The 24,567-nt window shown below is 38.9% G+C and overlaps 1 protein-coding gene across 1 annotated transcript in view; it reads left to right on the top strand.

The window, feature by feature from the left end:
* The first annotated feature begins 12,306 nt into the window (after positions 1-12,306).
* LOC137256489 (mitogen-activated protein kinase kinase kinase zak-1-like) overlaps positions 12,307-24,567 on the top strand; it is a 31,582-nt gene continuing 19,321 nt past the window's right edge. Inside the window, exons 1-8 of the mRNA XM_067794326.1 lie at positions 12,307-12,358; positions 14,091-14,270; positions 14,792-14,879; positions 15,349-15,447; positions 18,053-18,118; positions 20,348-20,376; positions 21,505-21,588; positions 22,360-22,413. Of these exons, the coding sequence (XP_067650427.1) occupies positions 14,121-14,270; positions 14,792-14,879; positions 15,349-15,447; positions 18,053-18,118; positions 20,348-20,376; positions 21,505-21,588; positions 22,360-22,413 (570 nt within the window). The 5' untranslated portion in view covers positions 12,307-12,358; positions 14,091-14,120. The remainder of the gene's footprint in view (positions 12,359-14,090; positions 14,271-14,791; positions 14,880-15,348; positions 15,448-18,052; positions 18,119-20,347; positions 20,377-21,504; positions 21,589-22,359; positions 22,414-24,567) is intronic.

Below are 24,567 nucleotides of genomic sequence, written 5' to 3'. Positions count from 1 at the left end.
TTTATACCTATGGTATCACAGTATTTTCCACGATGTGTTTAGTTAACATAACAGTCAATAGTTCTCCAGTTAACATGGCAGTCAATGTTTCAGACAAACTAAGGACTTCGGGAAACTTTCGCTGAATAAATTCAACTTACAGTGTGATGTCTATGTGGCTTGTCTGGTTAGTTAATGTCTAAAGAAACTTAATACCGGTGTGCCATTATGTGGTACATTCATGGTACTGTGTAGATACAAAGAGAAGATCAACCACATTGAAAATATTATCACACATGACAAGTAATGTTAATAGATAAGCAATACTTTAGAAAGTTAATATAGTAATGATTACGTGATGAATTTATAGTACTGGTCAAGTGCAGACAAGGATGCTGAGCTTGGAGCAAACATCTCATAAGACAAAGAGTGACGGTTGGTGTAACAATATTCAACGAAAGGTTATGCAATAATACTGTTACACAATACATGATATACATAGAAGTAGCATTATCGTAAATATCAACTTGACAATGTAATAATACTGGTAACATTGAGAACAGTGGGGAAAATACATCCTTACATAGTGGTAGCTGACCAATCGATATATAGCTATATTATCGATATTTATCAAAGGCTGCCATTTCTTATTGAAAGTCTTGGCTTTCAGATTAATATTTATTCAATGTTCAATGTGTCCTTCATTGTTTTTTTCACAAACGAGTCAAAACAAAGTCTTTTTTGAGTTAAGACTGTTATGGTGAATGATCTTATCAGAGTCAAGTGATTTGTAATAAGAAGCTAGCATCCGGGTTGTAAAAACAAATCTCCTTTGATAGCTTACACCTGGTACTGCATTTCTGTTCACAACTTATGCTACCCGCTTCGTTAAACTAAATTTATGAACATATGCACATTTATAACAAATATGATCAGTACCTTTATTTGCTACTACACAAAAAACTTACTCTCTCTCTCATATATATATATATATATGTGTGTGTGTGTGTGTGTGTGTGTGCGCGTGTGTGTGTGTATGTGTACTGAATCAATAAAGAAACGTTTAATAAAATGTAATTGTTAAATGTAATGAACAATGATGATATATCTATGTTCCCGAAATGCGATCCCTTCTTTCGACTCTAGAAAAACGTTAGCATAACCCACTCAAACCCATCCGCATTTGCACGTGCAGTAGATCACGTGATCTTCGCATCCAAGTTTTTTTTTCATTTGCACGCCTCAAGGATTGAAAAAAAAACACTTTTAAACCACAGTTCTAACGGTACTTTAAATGCCACGATTGTCAAATGTGCAACGTGAACGTGCCATTGGCACGTTGCAAGCGGGAAGATCAGTTATTGACGTCGAAAGAGCAATGGGATGCAGTCACCGTTACTGTGTATGACTTGGGAAGTCGTCTACAACAAACTGGCACCACTTCTGACCGCCCAAGGTCACGACCAGAAGACCGTCGAATCGCCCTACGTCACCTACGTGACAGATTTCTGCCGGCTACACGAACCAGGACTGAGGTGTTTAAAGGTCGACTGTCCTTACAGACCATTCGAAATCGGTTGCGGGCTGCCAGTCTCCATTCTCGACGTCCATATTGTGTGCCAATATTTCATCAACGTCAACGTCTGCTGTGGGCCAACGTCACCTCCGATGGACCCAAAGACACCGGAATCGAGTCGCCTTTAGTGATGAACCCAGGTCTACCCTCAGATTCGCGGACGGCAGGCATAGAGTCTGGAGACCGCGTCGTGAACGGTATGCCCAATGTTTGTACAGGACGTCGACAGATTCGGGGGCGGAAGTTGAATGCTGTGGGGTGCTTTCTGTGGGAACCACCGTTCCCGACTTCTGGTCATCCTTGGAAACCTCACAGCTGCTGCTTTCCTCGACCAGGTGCTCACTCCGGAACTCATGGCCCTGGTCTACAGTCCCAGCATGATAATGCTCGGCCGCATACTGCGATGCTGACACGAAATTTCCTTCAAAACACTGGAATCAACGTCATGGCCTGGTCATCGAGGTCCCCTGGCCTTAATACTCTTCGCTCATTTTTCAGGTCATATATTATGTCATACAGGTTTCTAATATTATCGGTAATACATCCCCCGCGTATGAATCCGTTTGATTTCCATCAATATGATAGTGAAACATTTGTTTAGTCTGTTGTGATACGTGTACTTACTCTCTTGTAAAGGGTGTGTTGCTATTTTCAAAGTATTTTCTATCGTTATTAGCTTTTGGTAAGCAGGTAATACCAACGCTGTTTACAGTATCCAATTACATAAAGGCTTCTGAAATACACCTAAACATCCATTTGCCAATATCTTTCCAAAATTAACCTGTGAAAACTCTACCGCCAATCCATCAATTCCTGGTATTCAGTAGCCTCGTATAAGTAATGTCTCTAAGAATAAACCGTCACTAATTTTTAACACAAGATCAAAGTCATCAATATCTTCAGCATTGTTGTCGATTTGGTCATTATCTTCGTAGTCAATTTTTGTTTCTTTTAAGATCTTTAAAAAATTGGACGCATTACATTTCCAAAATCTTTTTATTCTTTCTTTTCTGAGGGTATTTGTGAGTGATAGGGTGATGGCGGAATGGTCAGATTGGTATCCTTGGGTGAAATTACACCCTCGAGTCATATTAAAGATGTTTTCTTATCCTAAGAAAAAATCAAGTCGAGCTTGTTGTATGGGGTTCTTCCGCAACCATGTACATATTGTTGTATTACCATTCATTTGCCGCCAAGCATCAAGTAGGGTATACTTTTAATTATTTAAGACATACTTCCGTGTTTTGGGGTTATTGATATTCCTACAGTTTCCCATGCCCAGGTTAGGATTAACTATAAGGTTCCAGTCTTCACATTACGTGAAGGAATCACCGGTGTCTATATCAGCAAACAGATTTTCATAAAAGTTTATATCATCATGGCTGGGACAGTATATATTAGCAATTGTTGTCCTAATATTCGTGAACTTTATCTCAATGAATTTCTAGTTATACTTTGATCTACTACTCTCCAGGAACTAGAGAGAGACCAGCGGTTAAACCGTTCATTCATCAGGTCAAAAACCTGACTCTCACTTTTCATCACAAGTCATAGTCTCGATAGCAGACTGATGGGCAATTTTCAATGACTATCTACACGAATAAAATCAGCCAGTATAGGTATATATTATACCTGCGTGTTGTGTTACGTGACAGCTAATTGTCTCAACATATTGATAGTGAATATAGTACGCCAGACAATATCAATATGCATTATATCTGTGCCTGTTGTGTAATGTGACAGTTAGTTGTGTTAACATACCGGTAGTGAATAACACGCCGGACAATATAAGTATATATTTTATCACTGCATGCTGTGATGTGTGGCAATTAATTGTCTTAATATATTGGTAATGAATAACGTTAGAGAATATCAGTACATCTCTGCATGTTGTGTTAGGTTAATTTGTTAACATGTTGGTAATGAATGCTTCGCCTGACAATATCAGCACATCACTGCATCTTGTTTTATGTGACAGTCGTTGTAAACATATTAGTAGTGTGTAGCACACCTGACAATATCAGTACATCACTGCATGTTGTGTTAGGTTAATTTGTTAACATGTTGGTATGAATGCTTCGCCTGACAATATCAGCACATCACTGCATCTTGTTTTATATGACAGTCGTTGTAAACATATTAGTAGTGTGTAGCACGCCTGACAATATCAGTACATCACGGTATGTTGTGCTACGTGACAGTTAGTTGTTTTAACATATTAGCAGTGAATAATACGTCAGAAGATATCGGTATATGTCTGTATGTTGTGTTACCTGAAAGACAAGTGACAAAAATATTTATATTCTGTAAACGTTGGATGTTACGACACGATGTCACACTGACTAGACTGTCCATAGGAAACAGCTCACACGGTTATAACATGTAAAGGACACATTGGTTTTATTCTATTCCCCCATGAAACATGACTCAATGTCGACGCTCTGCAATGTTCAGTGGTTCCTGAAAAATGAATGTGTACATTATCCCTGAAGTGTCAAACAGAAATTAACGCTATATAATAAACACGTTTTACTGCACCTTCTAATAGTATACAACTAAAAGCAAGTTAGAGAAAGCTGATATGTTTGCACTTAAAGCAAACAGGATCAGATCTTAGAGACGTGTGGTAGATTCATTATTTACTGTGTATACAGAAAGGGAAACTCGTGAAAAACAGCTTTTATAACGTGATTCAGTGCTGATAGCAACAGTGTCACGAGATTAATACCGAAAATCAAGGCTGCTGGGGAAACGGTCAGCAACGAGTGTGACCGTCCCCAGCAGTTGCACATACAACAGAACGACCTGATGGAGATCACTAATGTCGGTAGTGTGTTCTGTAGCATAGCCGGTCACTCCAGACTCAGCCACTGAGCAAGCTGATTCAGACCTTGAGGTGGAGGGACGTTGTCTCTGACAGGTCAAGTTGACAGATGCCCTGAGTGTTCAGTGGGTGAAGTATCAGGAGAAAAGGTTGACCATTCCATTGTTTTGTCCCACCAACTCCGAAGTCAGTGACTATATCTGCACCATCATGTCTATTATTGTCGTCTTGCTTAGTTTGGTTTTTGGAAACCAACAATCTGATCACTGATATACAATGTGGTTTCCGTAAAAATCGAAGCACAATTGACCACTTGGTTCGTTTGGAATCATTTGTTAAAACTTCTTTCATTGAAAAACACCATGCAGTATCAATCTTTTTTTATCTCGAAAAAGCATATGATACTTCTTGGAAGCATAGTATTTTAAAAGATTTAAATTCTTTTGGGCTGAGTGTTCGCTTGCCTCAGCTTATATCTATTTTTTTAAATGACAGACAGTTTCAAGTACGTGTGGGATCAACCCTCTCAGACTACTTTCGTCAAGATCAGGGTGTGTTCCACAAGGTAGTATTTTGTCTGTGACTTTATTTAGTATCAAAATCAATAGTCTTTCTAAGGTTTTAAGTGATTCAGTAGATGGGTCACTATTTCTGGATGATTTTAATGTTTCTTGTAGAGGTAGAAATATGTATACAATAGAGAGGCAATTACAAATTTGTCTCAATAAAATTGATAAATGTTCACTTGAAAACGGGTTTAACTTTACTATAACAAAAACAAATTGCTTGCATTTCTGCAGAACGTATAAACCGCATAAAGATCCAGAATTATTTTTAAATGGCAGCCCCATCAAAGTAGTAAAGGAGGCCAAGTTCTTGGGTCTTATTTTCGACTCACATCTAACTTTTCTACCCCACATTGAATCCTTTAAGACTAAATGCCTGAAGGCACTTGATCTGTTAAAATTTGTTTCCAATTCTAAGTGGGGAGGCAACCAAACTACCCTACTCCACTTATACAGATCTCTCATCTGTTCGAAACTTGATTACGGCTCCATCGTTTATGGTGGAGCCTGCAAAAGCAACCTCAAAATACTTGATTCTATCCACCAGCAAGGTCTAAGACTTTGTCTTAGATCATTTAGAACTTCTCCTATTGACAGTCTTTACGTCGAGGCCGATGAGCCATCTCTTACTCAACGACGTATAAAACTCTCCTTACAGTACATAACAAAACTATATTCTAATGAGGCCAGTCCTGTATTTAACTGTGTTTTTAATACTCTTTAAGAGGATCTATAAAATAAAAAGTCTTCTCTTGTTCCGCCTCTGGGACTTAGAGTGAAACCTTTTCTTTCTGCTGGCAGCATTGAGCTAGCCGATAAATCTCCTTCCCGTCTACTTTCGTCTCCTCCTTGGCAGTTAGTTAGACCCGAAGTTGACCTAACACTGACGAGGTTTAAAAAATCACAAACAAATGATTTACAGTATAAACAGGAATATAATCAATTAAAAAGTAGCCATAATACATACAAATCTTTATTTACAGATGGTCCAAAGATGGTGGTGCAGTTGCTTGTGCCACTGTCATTCGATCCAGATCAATATCTTTCAGATTACTGGATAATAGTTCTATTTTCACAGCGGAAGCAAACGCTATATTAACGGCTCTTAAATATATTGAAAGACATCCTAGGCATAAACAGTATATTATCCAACTCTCTTTCTTGCCTCCAGGCAATTAAAAACCTGTCATGTAAACATCCACTTTTAATAGAAATAGTTGAATTGTACAGTGATCTTGCTACTGGCCAATACGACATCGTCTTCTGTTGGCTACCAAGCCACGTAGGCATTTCTGGTAACACAATGGCTGATCTTCCTGCCAAGGCAGCACTCAACAATTCTGTGACACCACTTCTTATTCCATACTCTGGTTATAAAGCTACAATTAGATCGTATATCAGTGATCTGATGCAAAAGAAGTGGGACACGCAAGTGAATGTAAATAAAATACATGAAATAAAACCTTATGTTGGTTATACCTACTTGGGTTGTCAGTCAAGATTTGAGGAGGTAATTTTCCGGTAATTTTGTTGGCCATACGAGATATACTCATGAATGCCTTTTGAAAGGTGATGATCCTCCATTCTGCATCCCTTGTGATGAAAGGGATCAGCATTTTAATTCACGAACTACGAAGGACCTTTTCAGCAATACTAGTCCTCATTTAATTATTGCATTTTAAAGGAATTTGATTTGTTAACTGAATTGTACATAGATAAATATTTCATAATTGGAAGATTAAATTCGTAACTGAAATCGTTAGTGGCTGTACATTCAAAGGGGGTTGAAGTACCGTAAAATAATTGTCCTCCTGAGAGGGTATTTAAGTCCAAAAACATTTGAAGTAAGTTTCAGTTTTCCAGCTTTTTAACCGTACGATAAGTGTTCTTTTACTTTAGGGCTAGATTCGTCTAAATTGCTAACAGCTGAAGGGATGATTTAAATCCAACTAGGGTCCATGCAGGAAGCAAATGTACTGTAAGTCCCCATGGTCCTTAGTATGGTGATCTACCCTCAGTTGTTGGCAACCTATAGCTCATTTTTATATTGTACTGTCCTCTATAGATACATTGTTTTAGGTCTGATCACTAGTTTTACATTCTACTCTGTGATATTCCAATTAGTTTTGCTGTCCTTCGTTGACAGGGTTTTACAATGTATGTGCTATCAATTCATTGTATTTTTATGATTAATCGTTCTCGTCACGATATGGCTGGAATATTGCCGATGTGACGTTAAATGTTAACTCACTCACTCACTATTATTATCATCCCGGTCAACTACCTGGGGGGACTATTCGATGAAGAAAAGAAACCACCATTAACTACCATCCCTGTAGCGACCAGCGTTCGGATTCACTTTCATTGTGCAAAGGCTGGTTATGGGATGCAACGAGAAGCATCCCACACCATGACGCTTCTACCGCCAAAACGACCGTGGTCACGACTGAAGCGTTCCACGCACGGTCTGTTGACAACGCGCTCATAATTATGCTGAAGTGACCACTGTTGTCTTGTCCAACCCATGCTTGCCATGAAAGGTGACTATGCTTGTCGTAAGAGGAGACTAACGGGATCGGGTGGTCAGGCTCGCTGACTTGGTTGAAACATGTCATTGGTTCCCATTTGCGCAGATCGATGGTCATTTTGTTGATCACTGGATTGTCTGGTTCAGACTCGATTATTTACAGACCGTCGCCATATAGCTGGAATACTGCTGAGTGCGGCGTAAAACTAAACTCACTCACGTGCTCACTCAATTAGTCCACCAGCACATTGGCTTCTTCTTTGAAAGGCATTTTAGAAGTTGTATAGATGAAGGAAATCCAAGTTCTATGGATAGTCAACTTCTTTATTGCAATGGGGGAAACGAAGTTGACTATCCATAGAACTTGGTTTTCCTTCAGACAGACAGACAGACAGACAGACATTTTATTCAGTAATGTAGGCCACTGGCCCATAATACAATATCATGCAAAAATATATAATATATACATGCTAGTTGTAGAATAATGGTTGAAGTACATGGTCAGTTTGTTGATGTAGTGGATTTACTTCTTAGTTTTAATACAGTGGAGAGGAATGTAGTTAATGATTTAAGACATTTAATGTTGGTGCAGGTAAGTAAACGTACAAAGGTTTCAATTGTAGGAGGATGGGTCTGCTGGATTGTGAAACACTTATTTCTTATTTCTGAGTATTTGCTACAGATAAGGAGGACATGAAACTCATCTTCGACATAGTTCAAACCAGCAGAGTGACAGTAGAGGCAGAGACGTTGATCATATGGTGTATTTGTATGGCGACCGGTTTCCACTGCTAATCTAAAGTTGCTACAGCGAAACATAGCTAGAACTTTCCGTTGATATGGTAGGAGGTCTGAGGACAAGTAGTGTTCAACATGAAGTAAAGATTTAAATTGTGAATAGTATTTACATTTGGATGAAGACTCAAGTGCAGAATGCCAATATTGAAGGAAGCAGTCATAAAATCGTTGCTTAAAAATAGATATAAATGTTTTTATACAACTATATCCTGTGAGATCCATACAAATCCAAAACCATATTGAAAAAGTATTTGTCTTATGTGTGAAGCCCAGGTAGATTTATTGTTGTCATCAATGGCTTCTGTCTAATTAAATAACGTTCGCTAATTACCATAGTAAACCCAGTCATCTCATTTACAAGTGTTATCTTAGCTCATCATCAAGCCGTTGTAGCTCATTATACTGTCCTGCTAATTAACCAACACATGTGGATTTGATGGATTTATCCAGTTCCATGAGACCCGTGAAAGTCTCGGGTAAAATAGGCCTTCAGCAACCCGTGCTTGCCATAAAAGGCGACTATATGTGCTTGTTGTAAGAGGCGACTAACAGGATCGGGTGGGGTGGAGCAGTGACTTGGATGACATGTCATCGGTTCCCAAATGCGCAGATGGATGCTCATGCTGTTGATTGAGTCTGGACCGGACAATCCAGTGATCAACAACATAACCAACGATCTGCACAATTGGGAACCGATGACATGTTTCAACCAAGTCAACGAACTTAACCACCCGATCCCGTTAGTCGCCTATCCCGACAAGCATAGTCGCCTTTTATGGCAAGCGTGTGTTGCTGAAGGCCTATTCTACCCCGGGACCTCCACGGGTCCAGATATAAACAACTAATAAAGTGTAAACATCGACCAGGTATGGTTTACACATCAATATATTTAGCACACCTTACCTTTAGGTGGCGGACATAAATAAACCACATTTGCAGGCTGATGGAGCTTTCTTATTCTGCTGTCATGCTCTTTTATCTGAAGGTAGATAACTCACACCACTACATGTTACACAACACCAAATGTTTTCCCATCTGTAGTAACCTTATATTTTGAGGAAAATATTCAGGCTATCAACAACCAATCCATGTACATAGGGGTACAGTCTGTTCTTTGAACTACAATAAAAGACAAATTCTGTCAAACGTGTCCGGCTTTTTGCCAGCATAGGAAGCGGAACACATCAACCCTCCATTCCGCACCAAATGTCACCTACTTGAAAATATCGGTGCACATATGGGCATAAGTCGTGGTGATAAAAAATGAAGCACTGAATGCTTAAAATTGTGGTTAGTTTTATTTACTGGATGGATGTGCTTTTAACGCACATAAACATCTTACACTATTTCATCCAATCACAGCTGTCACAGGTCTCTGTCCATTTGAGTTGTTTACAAACGGTCCTCGCTTGGGGAGCATGTGATTCTGATTTAGTGCAGTAGAACCTAAAAATTACCAACAACCTGATAGTGAAAGGGAGGAAACTCAATTTGTAAAGTCACAGAAGCGTTAATAAAATCTGTAATGATCTGAACCTGTTAGCCTGTAACACTGCACTCATCATCTGACTTTCTGTGATGCTATGTTATCGTACCCTAGATATTGTTATCTCATTGTCTTCTCTTGTCTATAAACTAGTGTACCAAAACTGAAATAAGAATCTATACCGAAACGTCTCCATTGTCAAAAGAGACGTTCATCATCCATAAAGTCTTACGTAATGAAATGGGGTTTTATGTGAACATCACATGCACGACTGTTTAACGTTAACATTGCCATATACTGCATTGTCTGAACGACATTCTAGAGGTTGGTGAGTCAAAAAATGAAACATACAATTTTATGGATGATAACTTTTTGATTATTGCATAGACCGATTCGTACACCGTTATCAACCTAGAATTGACTACAACCAAATGATGAGAAGTATGATCATAATACATATTATTACGCTATAATACATTCTTATCGAAAACATATTTGAGTTTGGCACGTGAAACCATTTTGCTGATCACATTGCAGACTTACAAAGTCTCTAAGGTATTAATTGATAGTTTAAATGTTTTCTAAAATATATAAATTTTCCTCCAACAGACGGACTTTTACTGCCCGCTGATCTTGCCTTGCATCTCTAAAAGATAGAATCACTATGCATTCACTGGTTTTGCCTACAGAACAGCGTGGGCGCAAGGCTAGTCACGTGGGTGCTTCGGCAGAAAGCTAGTCACGTGGGTGAGAAAAAGTGTGTCACCATGCAGTTCCGTTTCATTTTCTTTGGCCTAATTTGTGACATATTGAGGCTGAATTTTGCAGTGTGTGTCACTTGGCTGACAAACCAAACAAAGCCTCCCAGTCGAATTTCTCAAATTCATTTTAACAGAATCTCGGCTGTGATACACTCATGGGCTGATTTTTTCTCTTCTGTCCACTGAACAATATGTCTGGTTCACAACTGATAAATCTCTGTCAACCAACTGCTCATTTCTCATTCATTTGCTTTCATATGAGACATTGTATTTTGCGTAAGTATGTTACGACACCATTGTCAGTATCCTCTCAACGCGGACGTAACCGAGACTTGCACGAAATAATATGTTTGTTATAAAGTGTCTTTAGTTAAGAAACACAGTTCGCTCTACAGCCATGTAGAGTGTAATAAGGCAACCTTTGGCCCTGAATTATTATATATTGAAAAGCAAAAGAAACGTCGCTGGTCATTATGTAGATATCCATTGGCTTGTTGTCGTTGATGTCTCGTTAATATAGCCGTTGCTGCTTTGTTCAGAAAACACTTTAACGATTGCCATGCAAACCTGCAATTTATGCCTGAATGCATGCATGATGCAGATGGATCTTGATTTCACTGTTTGTGTGCGCGAACTCAACGAAGTGAATGAAATATGAATACTACGACTTGCCGTTGAATAAACATGAGATGACGTTTTCGCTTGACCTTCAGTCCTTGTTTTGTCGTTCAGAAATCGATGACATTTTGCTGAGATGCCGGTTTAGTTTGCTTCCGGTACAGTGACATAAGGGAACGATTTCAGTTTATTTTGTCCACACCTGCATCAGGAACACCAAAGTGACTTAACCAAGTTGAGCCATTGATATAGTGCTAGCGCTGTGTTATAACCAACCACTGCGCTGCCGTCATCAGCACTGAGTGAGTGAGTGAGTTTACTTTCAGTCCGCTTTTACAATGCAAGCAACATCACGTCGGGGAACACCAGAAATGAAATTCACAAATTATGCCCATGTGAGGAAACGAACTCGGGTCGTAGGCCTGACAAGTTAGCGCTTTTACCACTAGGCTATCTCACCGCCCCATTTTATCAAAAGTCAAAGGGATTATCACAGACATCTTCACGTTATTCAGCGGACAATCACAATTTTAAAACTCAGTGTCTGAAATGATGTTTTCATAGATGTTGCTGTTTAAGTGACATTTTTTGTTCACAAATATTATTTCTTTTCCGTTTGTCAAAAAGGACTTGTCCACCATTACAAACGATGTGTGGCGTCCACCATTACAAACGATGTGTAGCAGTGTTTTATACGAGATGGTTTGTGCAGTATAGGTAAGTGATGAATGAACATCAGAACACTGCATGAGTGAATGAACGACTGAACGAATGAGTGAATGACCCGCCCATTCCTTCATTTAGTTTAGTTTAGTTTAGTTTAGTTTAGTTTAGTTTAGTTTAGTTTAGTTTAGTTTCTAGGCTATAACCAGACAATAACATTTGCCTACACTTACAAGTTACCTTCCCTTGAGCATCCAGGGTTACATAGCGAAATCGATTCCATGAAACTCAGTCTTGCTTAATTACCAGTATTTTGCTCTTTTATTTGACTTCATTTGTTGATATTTAATAACTTTTGGAAGGTAGGAGTAACGTGTAATTTGAAGACAGTGGGCTGGTTCTCAAGTAGGATTGTACGTACGTTTCCCCTAGGCACAACGCGACACGTGACGTCAATGGTTTCGTCTTAGTGCATCGACACGCCCGGACAAGATATCCGTAATTGAAGTATAGTCGCACATTCGTCAGGTAGGGGAGCTGGAAATCCCAAGTGGTGAAATGTATGTGCAAACATTATACACGTGTATGTTGGATTGCTTTTAACTTTTCGAGAATGTGCTTGTTTTGAAATTGATCGATAAAAAGGCGTATAAAATGTAACTTGTTATTTAGATCGAAATGGTTTTATTGCAAAGATCCGCCGTCGTTTCAGGTGTTTCTCCTAACACGCTACATGTGTTGTGTATACATATCATGAGCGCAATAATTCACACGCCGAATTTCAAAGAGTGATTTTCAGACTGTTACATTTGTTTACAAAATTTCTAAATGTGCGCTGAATCGCAAGTTGCAAACTCAGTCAAAACGAAGTGAAATATCTAACGAGATCTGAATGGGGTCGCACAACGTACACCAGTCTATATGTACAGGTCTATACGTTCCCTCACCAGTATCATGACACGGAACAGTACCTAATGATGGTTCCGTTCCACGTTTAAACATTTTCCCAAATTGCTCGGTGTTTTATCATGGCCCTATCTTTAATTTAGGATTTAGGATAATTTAGGATACAGGTACTGTTCTGCAGTTTGGTTGTTGTTTTATCAACACCTTTGATACATCTCAATACAAGAAAATGCTGTACCCAGATTCATATTAGTAGTACCAGTACCAGCAACTGATTCAGTGTGACTGAGCAGTAAGTCAGCAACATGAGCTATTAAACAACATCATACTGGCCTCCATTACTGGACCTGTGAAAATCCTGGTTGAAGTTGATCTTCAGTAACCCATGCTTGTCCCCAGAGGCTCGCTGACTTGGTTGACACGTCATTGTATCCCATTTGCATAGAAAGATGCTCATGCTGTTTGCTCCCTGGAATGCAGTTGAGTGCCACGTGAAACAACAACCAACTAACCAGTTGACCAACCTCCGTGCCATATTCATCAATGATGTACCGTTAACTGTTCAGTGACCCTAACATACTATGTATATATATGTATATATATCAGTGTTGGCTCAAGAAAGGGTTTAGGAGTGTTTTGACTCATCAAATTCAGTGAGGCCCCCATCTAGTTTACATCTGCCCATCTATTTAACATTGGAGGGGGTCCAGAAACATTATTTTCATCAATTTGGACCCACTCAAAATTTCACCCAAATCTAACACTGATGTATATTTCTCAGTGCCTCTTTGTAGTCACTTTAAGCATGAAAACTGTATGATTATAATCCACACCAAAACATCGTTGCAGTAAACACAAAATTGTTATCCATAAAGTCATAGTTCTATTATTGACTCACCAACTTCCAGAATGCTGATCAAACAATTAAAATCATATTGGGTATTTTTTTGTGGAAATTAAGAGGCAGGTAATTTTGTCATACAGACTATCAGCATGTTTATTGGGCCATCTGAAGCTTCCTCATTATAGTGTCAGGTTATTGGTAGGGAACGGGTAGTATCGTGTCAAGTGTTCATACATCTCATGGAATGCCTGGGTTTGATTCACCAGCTAGTTTCATTGTGTGAAATAAGTTTCAGGAGCTCCTGCTGTGATTATCCTTAGCTTTCAAAATTAATGTTGGTACTAACTACTTAGGTTCAAAGTTGACTGAAAACCACTCGAACCTACAGTTTTTGTTTTTGTAGGTCCTTAAGGCTGACACCTTTTTCCTCCTCAATATGTAACCGTATTATTTCTCAGAAGATATCATTCAGTAATTTCTTGTGTATATTTCTAAATTAATCTCTTAAACTCAGATTGTTAGTTGTCACATATTTTGTTTAGGGGTTGAACTGACACCATATTCAACTAAAGATGGCAGCAACATTTTGTGAGATAGACATCGAGGACCTTGTGTTCTATGAGCGATGTGGCGGTGGTACATTTGGCAGCGTGTACCGGGCGCTGTGGAAGTCGCAGAACATGATTGTGGCTGTCAAGAGACTCCTCATGCTCGAGAAGGAGGTAGGTCTCAAACTTGTTACTACAGAACATATTATTCCTTCTGGCAAACAAGGATCAGATGAGCACCGACCTGACAAAATTTTCTTTCAGTAACTGTTATAGATAGGATAACCAAATGTGGTTATGTTTATGGGGCATTAATTTCATGGTGAAGTTTAAAACCCGATACAAACAGAATACTTTGGCTGGAATACAGATGACCATGTCTTCTGGTTTCATCTTAACAGAGACACGTGAAAGTCCAGGGTAGAGTGGGCCTTCAGCAACCCATGCTTGCCATAAAAGGCGACTATGCTTGTTGTAAGAGGCGACTAATGGGATTGGTCAGGCTCAGTGACTTGGTTGACACATGTCATCGGTTTCTAATGGTGCAGATCAATGCTCATGTTGTTGATAACTGGATTGTCTGGTCCAGACTCGATTATTTGCAGACCGCTGCCATATAGCTGGAATATTGCTGAATGAGGCGTAAAGCTCAATTAACTCGCTCACTCATATTAACAGAACCATACTTGTTTCAGGCCCAGGTTCTGAGTGTTGTAAGTCATCGGAACATCATCCAGTTTTACGGCGCTGTCACTACAGACCCCAATGTGTGCCTTGTTACTGGTGAGTTACCATATTTACCTGCAGTGCTAGTCAAGATGAGTCCTTTGTGCTAACCGATCGTGGGCCAGTTAAGTATTGCTGAAGATGCTGGGGTTATTGAGGTGACATTTGTAGATGAGAATTGCAAAACTGGTGAAACGGTGTTGTTTGTTGATTTGGTATTCTTTATGATGAGAAGTTTAGTTTTGCTGAAAATGAGGGTAGTGATATTTCCAAATCAAAAATGCTTGAAAATGTTTGTATGTAACTTGTTGAAGATGTTGGGGATACTGAAAAATACAGAATATTAAATTTTTCATCATTGAAATGAAAATAGCCAAAGGCAGTTTTCCCTGAAATTCCTGTACTGAATAACCCTGATAACCCTCTGTGTTTGTTCTCAAAAGTGTTGACCATAAGAAGAGATTGTTAGTGTTTGAGCAAGTGCTTTTTTATGCCAGTTCATCTGTGATATTTTGTATCTTCTCAGAATACGCACCCAATGGTTCCCTCTATGCCTACCTCACTAACCCGGAAAATCAGCTGGATTTTCAACAGATTCTCACCTGGGCCAAGGAAATTGCCACAGGTAAGTTACAGATTTCAATGGAGACATCAAAATGGGTGGTCTGTCATCACCTCCCATGTAAACATTGAGTTGGGTGGGTCTCTCATCACCTCCTAAGTAAACATTGAGGTGGTGGTGTCTCTCATCACCTCCCATGTAAACATTGAGTTGGGTGAGTCTGTCATCACTTCTGGTGTAACCATAGAGTTGGGTGGGTCTCTCATCACCTCCTGTGTAATCATTGAGGTGGTACTGTCTCCCATCATCTCCCATGTTGACATCGAAGTGGGTTGGTCTCCCATCATCTCCTGTGTAAACACTGTGGTGGGTGGATCTCTCATCACCTCTCATATAAACATTGTCTCACTGAGTCTCTCACCACCTCCCGTTTAAACATTGAGGTGGTGGTGTCTTCCATCATTTCCCATGTAAAACACTGAGGTGGTGGGGGGTGTCTCATCACCTCCTATGTAGACATTGAGGTGGGTGAGTCTCTCATCACACCCCATGTAAACATCGAAGTGGGTGTGTCTCTCATCACTTCTCATATAAATATTGTCTCACGGAGTCACTACCTCCCATGTAAACATTGAGGTGGGCGGATCTCTTAACACCTCCCATGTAAACACTGAGGTGGGTAATTCTCTCATCAAGTGATATTGTTCAAACTTTGATTATTTTGATGTTTTTTAAATGATGAAAAATGTGAAAGTCTTAGACTCAGATTGGGAGTTTTTCCATCATTTGCTGTGGACAAGAAGCTGAATATTGGCAAATGAACAGCTGAAAATACATCCATGCATCACACATGCCAACCGCTCCGATTTTGGAACACTTTCAAGAACAAAATCCGCTCTCCAATTCGTCTTTTTTAAAATCAGGTTTTTAATGTATATAATGTGTATTTAATGTGTATCATAATTTTATGGTATGTTATTTCATAAGTCACAGGTGATTTATTTGAGCCAACACTGGTAAATGCATTCAGAAGCATAGCATGTGGTCTTCTTGATCTCGATAGTGTATATTGCATGTTATTGATGATGGATAGGGAAACGAATAGACATCAATAGCCCACATGTCATAGCCTGGGCTCACCCCCAACTTGCACCTTCAGTGCTCTGGTCTGGCTTTCAGGCCTGGCATCACACCACTTCCATGAAGTTCAGGCTTGGCATCTCTGCTGTATGAGCAAGTCGACCAGCAAAGATAGGAATTGTTCCAATAGTAAATACACCATTCTTCCAGCACATGTCAACCATGTACAGTAGCTTTCTTGTGAAAACAGCTTATTTGCCTAAACTTTGCAGTGATATATTTAGACCTGCAATAACTTTCCACCCTATGTGTGTTGCAAATGGCAGTACAAATTTTTAGTTGAATTTGGCAATACCTCAAAGTATTACAAAATAGAAAAAAAAGTATGAGGCTCATGTAAAGAAATGTAAGTTTCTTCAACAGTATGCAACAGTTTCCACTCTGTCTTGAATCCTAGATAAATCTTGCTTTACTGCTCTCTAAGTGTCTGCGTACTATATGACCACATGTTAAAGGCACTATTTCATACCACACTTTTCTAAAAATTATGATGCATTTCTTTGAATAATGCTAACTATCGCCCCTCAGGGTAGCTACCATGCATGTTATTTTTAAAAATTAGTAGTTTTTCTTATCCTGACTCATGCTTAATTGCTTATCTCCTCTTCCCTGGCGAAGGTAGTAGAATACTTGAAATCCCTTGAAGTTCCCTTCTAAAGGAAGCGTACGTAAAATACACTCACCCACTAGTAGCCTCCCTTTACTGCGCAAATGGTCAGCAGACTGACCATGCTTGTCACTCTCTCCCTATCACCTGAAGAGGGCGCCTGGAGGCACCTGGGGTTTTTCAATTATTTTGGTCCTTTAACTAAATTTACGTTGTATGCGTTATTTGGCTTATGTATATGCATCATAATTTGTCAAATTTGTGATTATTGCGTGTTTATTTAGCAGGTATTTCATCAACTGAGACTAAGTATAAAATATCAATTTTATTCAGAAAAGTACATATTTAGAGAACAATATCGAATTAGAAATGAATTAGAATGAATTATTGAATTAGTGCAGCATTGCATTAAGTAGACTCTCACGCTTTCGACCTGCCAGACATTATTTCATGTGAACGCCATAGAGTTATGCACCTTGAAGCACTCTTTACGAATATTCTGTACCTCCATTAGACACAGAAGTCTGTCACTGACAAAATGATGCTAATGTCTGGCGCAAAAACATACACACAGCTTGTGATTGAAACTAGTACAGCTAATGACAACAACACTTTTCAATTACTGAGCCATGTTTTACATATAACAAGTGCTTTCAGTTTAGAAGTTGATTGCCTCAAGGTTTCAGACAAGTCATAAGGGATAATAAGTCTTTTGTTGCATCAATAGGAAGCTTAACTGAGTGCATATGCCCCAATATATATTATGTAGGCCACAATATTGTCAAAAAAGTGTGAAATTGTGCCTTTATCTGAAGTATTGTACATTATTATGCTAGTATTAGTATTTGTATAGGGCAGATATCCAGTTCAACTGCTCAACTGTTGCCGGTTGTCTGCCTTCATCATGCTGTGTTATTTCAGGGATGCACTATTTACATTGTGAAGCTCCAGTCAAGGTGATTCATCGAGACCTCAAGTCCAAGAATGGTATGTCAGTTCCTTACTTACCAGATCACATTCAGCCAATGTAATTTCCACTATAAATCCTAACAGCCAGGATGGTGTATTCATGGCACCAGCCATGGAACCAGTAATTAAAGACCACCACTTGTCAGACTTAATTATTGTGAAATCTAGTGGTTGAGAGGGTTAGACTGCTCACCTAAGTTCCTTATTGTGAAAGTGTGGGCTCAAATCTGAGATTGGACTCAACTATGATAAAGTGTTAAGTAACAGAATAACAAGAAAGTCTAAGAACAGATATCCAGGGATTGCTGGCTCAAGTTCCTTACTGTGAAAGTGTGGGTTCCAATCTGAGATGGACACAACTATTAATAAAGTATTAAGTAATAGAATCTATACAATAACAAGAAAGTCTACAAACAAATATCATATGATAACATGTATTGCTGAAGGATGCTCCTTACTCAGAAGTGTGTATTCAAAGCTGTGGTGGGACTCAACCATAAATAGAGGATACTAAATGGCCCATTTGTGTAATACCATTTTTATGATTTGGTATCAAACAAGCGAAAAGCGAGTTTGATACGAAATCTTTAGCAAGTTTAATAAAAATGGTATTTCATGGAAGCAAGTTTAGTATTCTGTTTATTACTCGCCAACATGAATTGACAGAAACTGCGGCAAAATTGCCTACAGTGTGAGGACTCTCAGCTTTCCGCGAGTCATGCAAGGTCTGGTAAAAATGCGACAGCAACATTAGCATTGTGACGTCACAAGTTTGGACCATTTTGACGTCATACGCCAAGCGGAATTACACTAGTGTAATATTGCCGTAAGAATATTACACAGCAGTATCTTCAACTTTAATAATAAAGTATATCTGTAGGTTATTGAGAAAGTCTAAGAACATATATCACATATGTTAAAGTTTACTAAGTGTTTTATGTACATACTGATGGAATAGGTTCTTTTGTAGAGGTTGGTATTCAGAAATAGGACAAAATGTTGTGGATGACAACTTCTTCTTTATTGTTTACCCAACTTTTCTGGACTATTCCTTGCCCTTTTGTGAGATGGATACTAACTGGCAGTTATACAGGATATATATACAAGTAATGTACATGAAGCCACGGTGATGATTTTAAGCATGTATATACAATAAACAGCAGATTATAAGATATAAGAGAATGAAATATATGGAAGACGATACGGTGTTATTACAGCGGATTAAGTGGGTAGGCGATAGGAGCCAGTGGATGTACAATAGGGCGACTGATAGTTTACAGTATACAAAGGTTGAGATAAGATAATCAAGGCGGGGATGAAGTTGTTACTGTGATAAGTGATTGTTGAAGCCTTAAGGAAGTCAGATGAAGGAGAACTAGGGGTAAAAGCCCCCATCTGGGAGAAAGTAACAATATCAAAGGAATAGTCTAAACATCAGACCATATCTGTGAGTTTATTGCAGAATTTAAGCTCTGCAACTAAAAATATTGTTTAACAAACTATTATTAAAACATGGACACATTTCACTTTTAATTAAGAGGGATGAGTGCAAAGAAAAGGACTGCCAGATGTGCGAGGAAGGATAGAGACTGTGCAGTATAAGTTAATGAATCAACAGCATTGTCGGTTCGTGCTTCTCGAACCCCTGGCTTCCCTTTCCCTGCACTCCACCCTCTTAACAGATTTATATGTGGTACTTGTTTGTCCCTTCCTAGCTGTCGGCATTATTGTATACAAGGACTGGTTGGCAGAGTCAGTATAAAGTGTCTGAGTTGGGCATTCATGCTTAGACCTATGAGGGTCCCGGGATAGAATAGGCCTTCAGCAACCCATGCTTGCCGTAACAGGTGACTATGCTTGTCGTAAGAGGTGACTAATGGGATCGGGTGGTCAGGCTCGCTGAGTCGGGTGGCACATGTCATTGGTTCCCAATTGCACAGATCGATGCTCATGTTGTTGATCACTGGATTGTCTGGTCCAGACTTGATTATTTACAGACTGCCACCATATAGCTGGAATATTGCTGAGTGTGGCGTAAAACTACACTCACTCACTCACTCACTCACTCACTCTATTCATGCAGCATGGTATCTCATTAAGCTAGCACTATAAAACCAGTTTAAGTATGGGTTAGTACAGCCACACATACACATGCATGCATGTTGTCATATGAGCGAAATATTAGTGAAGTTTTACATTAAACCCCAATTCACCTGTGCTAAACGAATATTATCGTTCCCCTTTCAGTTGTCATATCAGAGGACTGGTCTTGTAAGGTAAGTTTATATGATATATATTCAAGAAAATGATATTAATCATGTGGTGGCTATGGTTGCCTCTTAACTTTAACCTTACCAAACAACCGTCTTCTGCTGCTTCTTACCTTCAACCTTACCAAACAACCGCCAGCTGCTGCCTCTGGAGTCACGTCTGTCTTTCGTGGATTAGTCTCAACGGCCATGAGAGTGCCTTACCGCACCTGAACCCTTTGTAGAATCAGGGTTAGAGACTGTACGCAGACACTTAACCGCTGGTTGTCCTGGGCATCTGAGTGAATCAGGGGACAGATATAGTGGCTGAAATGATTTTGTATCATTACAGAACCATACCCTTAACCATAACCTACATTTGTGTATGACCTTGATTCAGGGATCACGGTAATTATCATACTATCTTGAAAATTATATCTCATATGTCTCCACAAAACACACCTTTGGATGCGCAAACAGTGTACAACATTCCAAATCTATGCATTACAGGGAAGTCCCCCAGTTATAATGTGTCCACCAGAGAGACAAATAGCCCAAGATCACTAAAGCAAGTAATACCAATTTTTTTTTCACCAAATGTCAAGTAAATAGATACTGTTAACACCAACCTTCTCACATATCAGTGTTGTATTTCCTTGTGTCAATACTTCATGCAATGGGCTGTCGTACATAGCATTTTTTGCAACCAACTAAATCCATAAAACAAGGTGACATCACATTTATGTGCACACGAATGGGCAGTGATTGCAAATGACTTTGGTAAACAAGTGTTTCATTCATGAGTGGAATATTAGGCAATTGCAATTTGCTAAATCAGAGAATGAAGTAATCAGTGAATATATAAAATGAAATCATGCATTTAAATTATGATTTTTGCCACACTTTTCTTGTATCCATGAATCAAAGTTACACAAGAGTTATTTTCCTTGTTGAGACAGTGAGAGACTAGCATGACTCTTGAGCTTTATAAATGAATCAGGTGTTCTCTAATTCCACTGAGTAGTACATATTTAGAGGTGTGATTCACTACCATGATGACACTAGCATCATTTTGAAAACCATTTGGGGGCTTAAGTATTTAACACAAAATATGCAAGTATTGTTTTCATTGGAACATATGTTTCTGTTTTTCAGCTGTGTGATTTCGGTGCTTCCAAGTTCATTGGCAGTACCACTAGGATGTCTCTGGCGGGGACATTTCCATGGATGGCGCCAGAGGTGGGTTATTCTCAAACAAGGGAGATGTTATAACTGATAAGATTTAGATGATCAGGAGATATTTGTTACATGCCGTTATAATTTGATACATAGGTTCAAAAATCTCATCACCCGATGCCCGGTACATGTCAGCTTTCATTTTGGGAAATCAAATAATCATATCTTTCTTGTCTGTGGACTACTAGATAATTTTCACTTATGGTTTCAAATTGCAAATAAACTTGGATTTCATTTCACATCTGTTGAAAATGTGGCCATTAAATTTCACAATGATAATATAGTCTTTCTTTGCTGTTTATCACTTTTCGATAAATAGTCCACTAAACATTAACATCAAATACCATACTGATGTATTCTTTCATAATTTCATCTTCATGATTGTCTCATTAAATCAGGGCAAGTGGAAAATTAGTCAGGGTCCAGATTTTCAAAGCTGTGTTAGCGCTAAGACAGTCGTATGTACCATACATTAACATTAACTTACGACTATCTTAGCGCTAAGAGAGCTTGAAAAATCTAGACCCAGGACAAGTTACTTTCTTAAAGTCACTTACCCTGTGGCAAGGGGCTATTAAGCAAAATTTGAACTCCTGTTGATATATACATAATGTGTAGGTGATGTACAAAATCTTGTCTATCATCAGAAGTTATTTTCGCAAAACCATTGGTGTTGTTTACTTTTTCATGCTGTCAGTCACTGAGTTGTCTGGTCCACACTTCATTGTTTAGATGCTGCCAGATAACCCATAAGGTGTTCATTTTTTTCTCTAGGTGATTCAAAGTCAGCCTGTGTCGGAATCCTGTGATACTTGGTCCTACGGTGTGGTAAGTCTTGTAGTGTTGGGAATTGATTAGAATCTCATGATTGATGATTGGTTCATTGCAGCTGATCAGTCATCAAAAATAATTGATTCGTGTCCTGTATCACATTTTACTGTTATGTTTGTTCATGCGATATGTTTTTGTTTTTTCAAATTGCACAAAATGCACTTGCAAATTTCACACCTTTAATGTGTTACTAGTATGTTTGGAGCATAAGATTCCTGGAGTCTTGAGGATAAATTCTGTCATGACTTGGAAAGAGCTAGTAGTGCTTTTGAAATGTTAATTTAATGACACAGACAAAACCAACCTTGTGAAAAATATTGTTGATGCAAACAAGTGTTCACAAAATGTTTGTGTTTGATTATGAGAAAACACAATCGATTGCTTGGTCACTTAGTCACTGCAACCAATCTTCGATTATTTCAGTTATTCGGCCCACCACTGAAGACCTGCTGTTCATAATGCTTGCCCTGGTTATTAAAAAAATATAAACATTATGCAGGTGATAAATAAGGCAAGCAGTGGTGGACAGAATATACACAAATCTTCAACAAGTTGAGTACAATGGGAAGTTGACTGGTTTTATGACATGGATGGTCAAAGTCTGGTTTCTTCTGTTTCACATTCTGTCATCACCAAATCTGACATTAAACAGTGTAATAAAGAAACAAAATATCACCCCAAAAGTAAAATATCTCACCCTGCTGAAAGTATCTCACTTTGCTAAACTGCCTCACCCTTCTGGAAGGATCTCCACTTTCTGAAAGTATCTTACCCTTCTGAAAGATTCTCATCTTTCTTCAGCTTTCTAAAAGTATCACTCCTCAGTAGATATATCTCATCTCAGTGAATTATCTCACCTTGCTGAATTATCTCACCTCGCTTAAGTGCCTCACCCTACGCAAAGTATCTCACATTGCTGAAGTATCTCACCCTACTGAATTTTCTCACCTTGCTGATGTTTTCCACCCTAACAAATTATCTCACCTTGCTGAAGTGCCTCTTCCCACGGAAAGTATCTCACATTGCTGAAGTATCTCACCCTACTGAATTTTCTCACCTTGCTGATGTTTTCCACCGTAACAAATTATCTCACCTTGCTGAAGTGCCTCACCCCATGGAAAATATCTCACATTGCTGAAGAATCTCACCCTACGGAATTATCTCGCCTTGCTGAAGTCTCTCACCCTACTGAATGCATCACCTTACTGAAGAGTCTAACCCTATTTAATTATCTCACCATGCTGAAATCTCTCATCCTACTGATTTATTTCATCTTATTGAAGTCTCTCACCTTGCTGAAGTATCTCACCCTACTCAAGTGTCTCACCCTAATGAAAGTATCCTACCTTACTGAAGTGTCTCACCCTACTTAATTATCTGACCCATGAAGATCCGGGGTGGTATATGTCTTCAGGAATGCAAGCTTTGCCATAAAAGGCAACTATGCTTGTCGTAAGTAGCAGTAAATGGGATTGGGTGGTCAAGCTCTCTGACTTGGTTAGCACATGTCATCTGTTCCCAATTGCGCACGCAGATTGATGCTCATGTTGTTGATCACTTGATTGTCTGGTCCAGACTCGAACATTTACAGATCGCCGCCATATAGCTGGAATATTGCTGAGTATGGCGTAAAACTAAACTCACTCATTGTTTACTTAATTATCTCACCATATTGAAGTGTCTCACCCTACTGGATTATCTCACCATACTGAAAAATCTCACCCTACTGGATTATCTCACCATACTGAAGTGTCTCACCCTACTGGATTATCTCACCATACTGAAAGAAGGTTGGATCATACACTTCACTCTCATAGCCTGGAATGGTGTCACTTGTTGCTAATATTTTTATCCACTGCAACACATTTTGCAGGGGGAGGGTTACTGTGTACTCCATCCATCTGTGCAAATTGATCTTTTCTGGGGCACATTTCCTGTGTCCTTCGCCATTATATTTGCTGCAATATTGCTAAAAGTGGTGTAAAACCACACTCACTCACTCACTTTTCTGCAGCAGAACTCTTAAACCATTCAATGGTTCTTCACCAAAAGTGTCACATAGATAAGTCTGTTTGTGAACTGTTGCATTTTAGTACTTTTATATTGAATAATGAAATATTTTTTCACATTTCCATGGCAACAAGTTTGAAG

This window comes from Haliotis asinina, chromosome 11 (genome assembly GCF_037392515.1).
Source record: "Haliotis asinina isolate JCU_RB_2024 chromosome 11, JCU_Hal_asi_v2, whole genome shotgun sequence".
NCBI lineage: Eukaryota > Metazoa > Mollusca > Gastropoda > Lepetellida > Haliotidae > Haliotis > Haliotis asinina.
The sequence above is the reverse complement of the archived record's forward strand: the minus strand, read 5'-3'. Positions and strand labels throughout refer to the sequence as shown.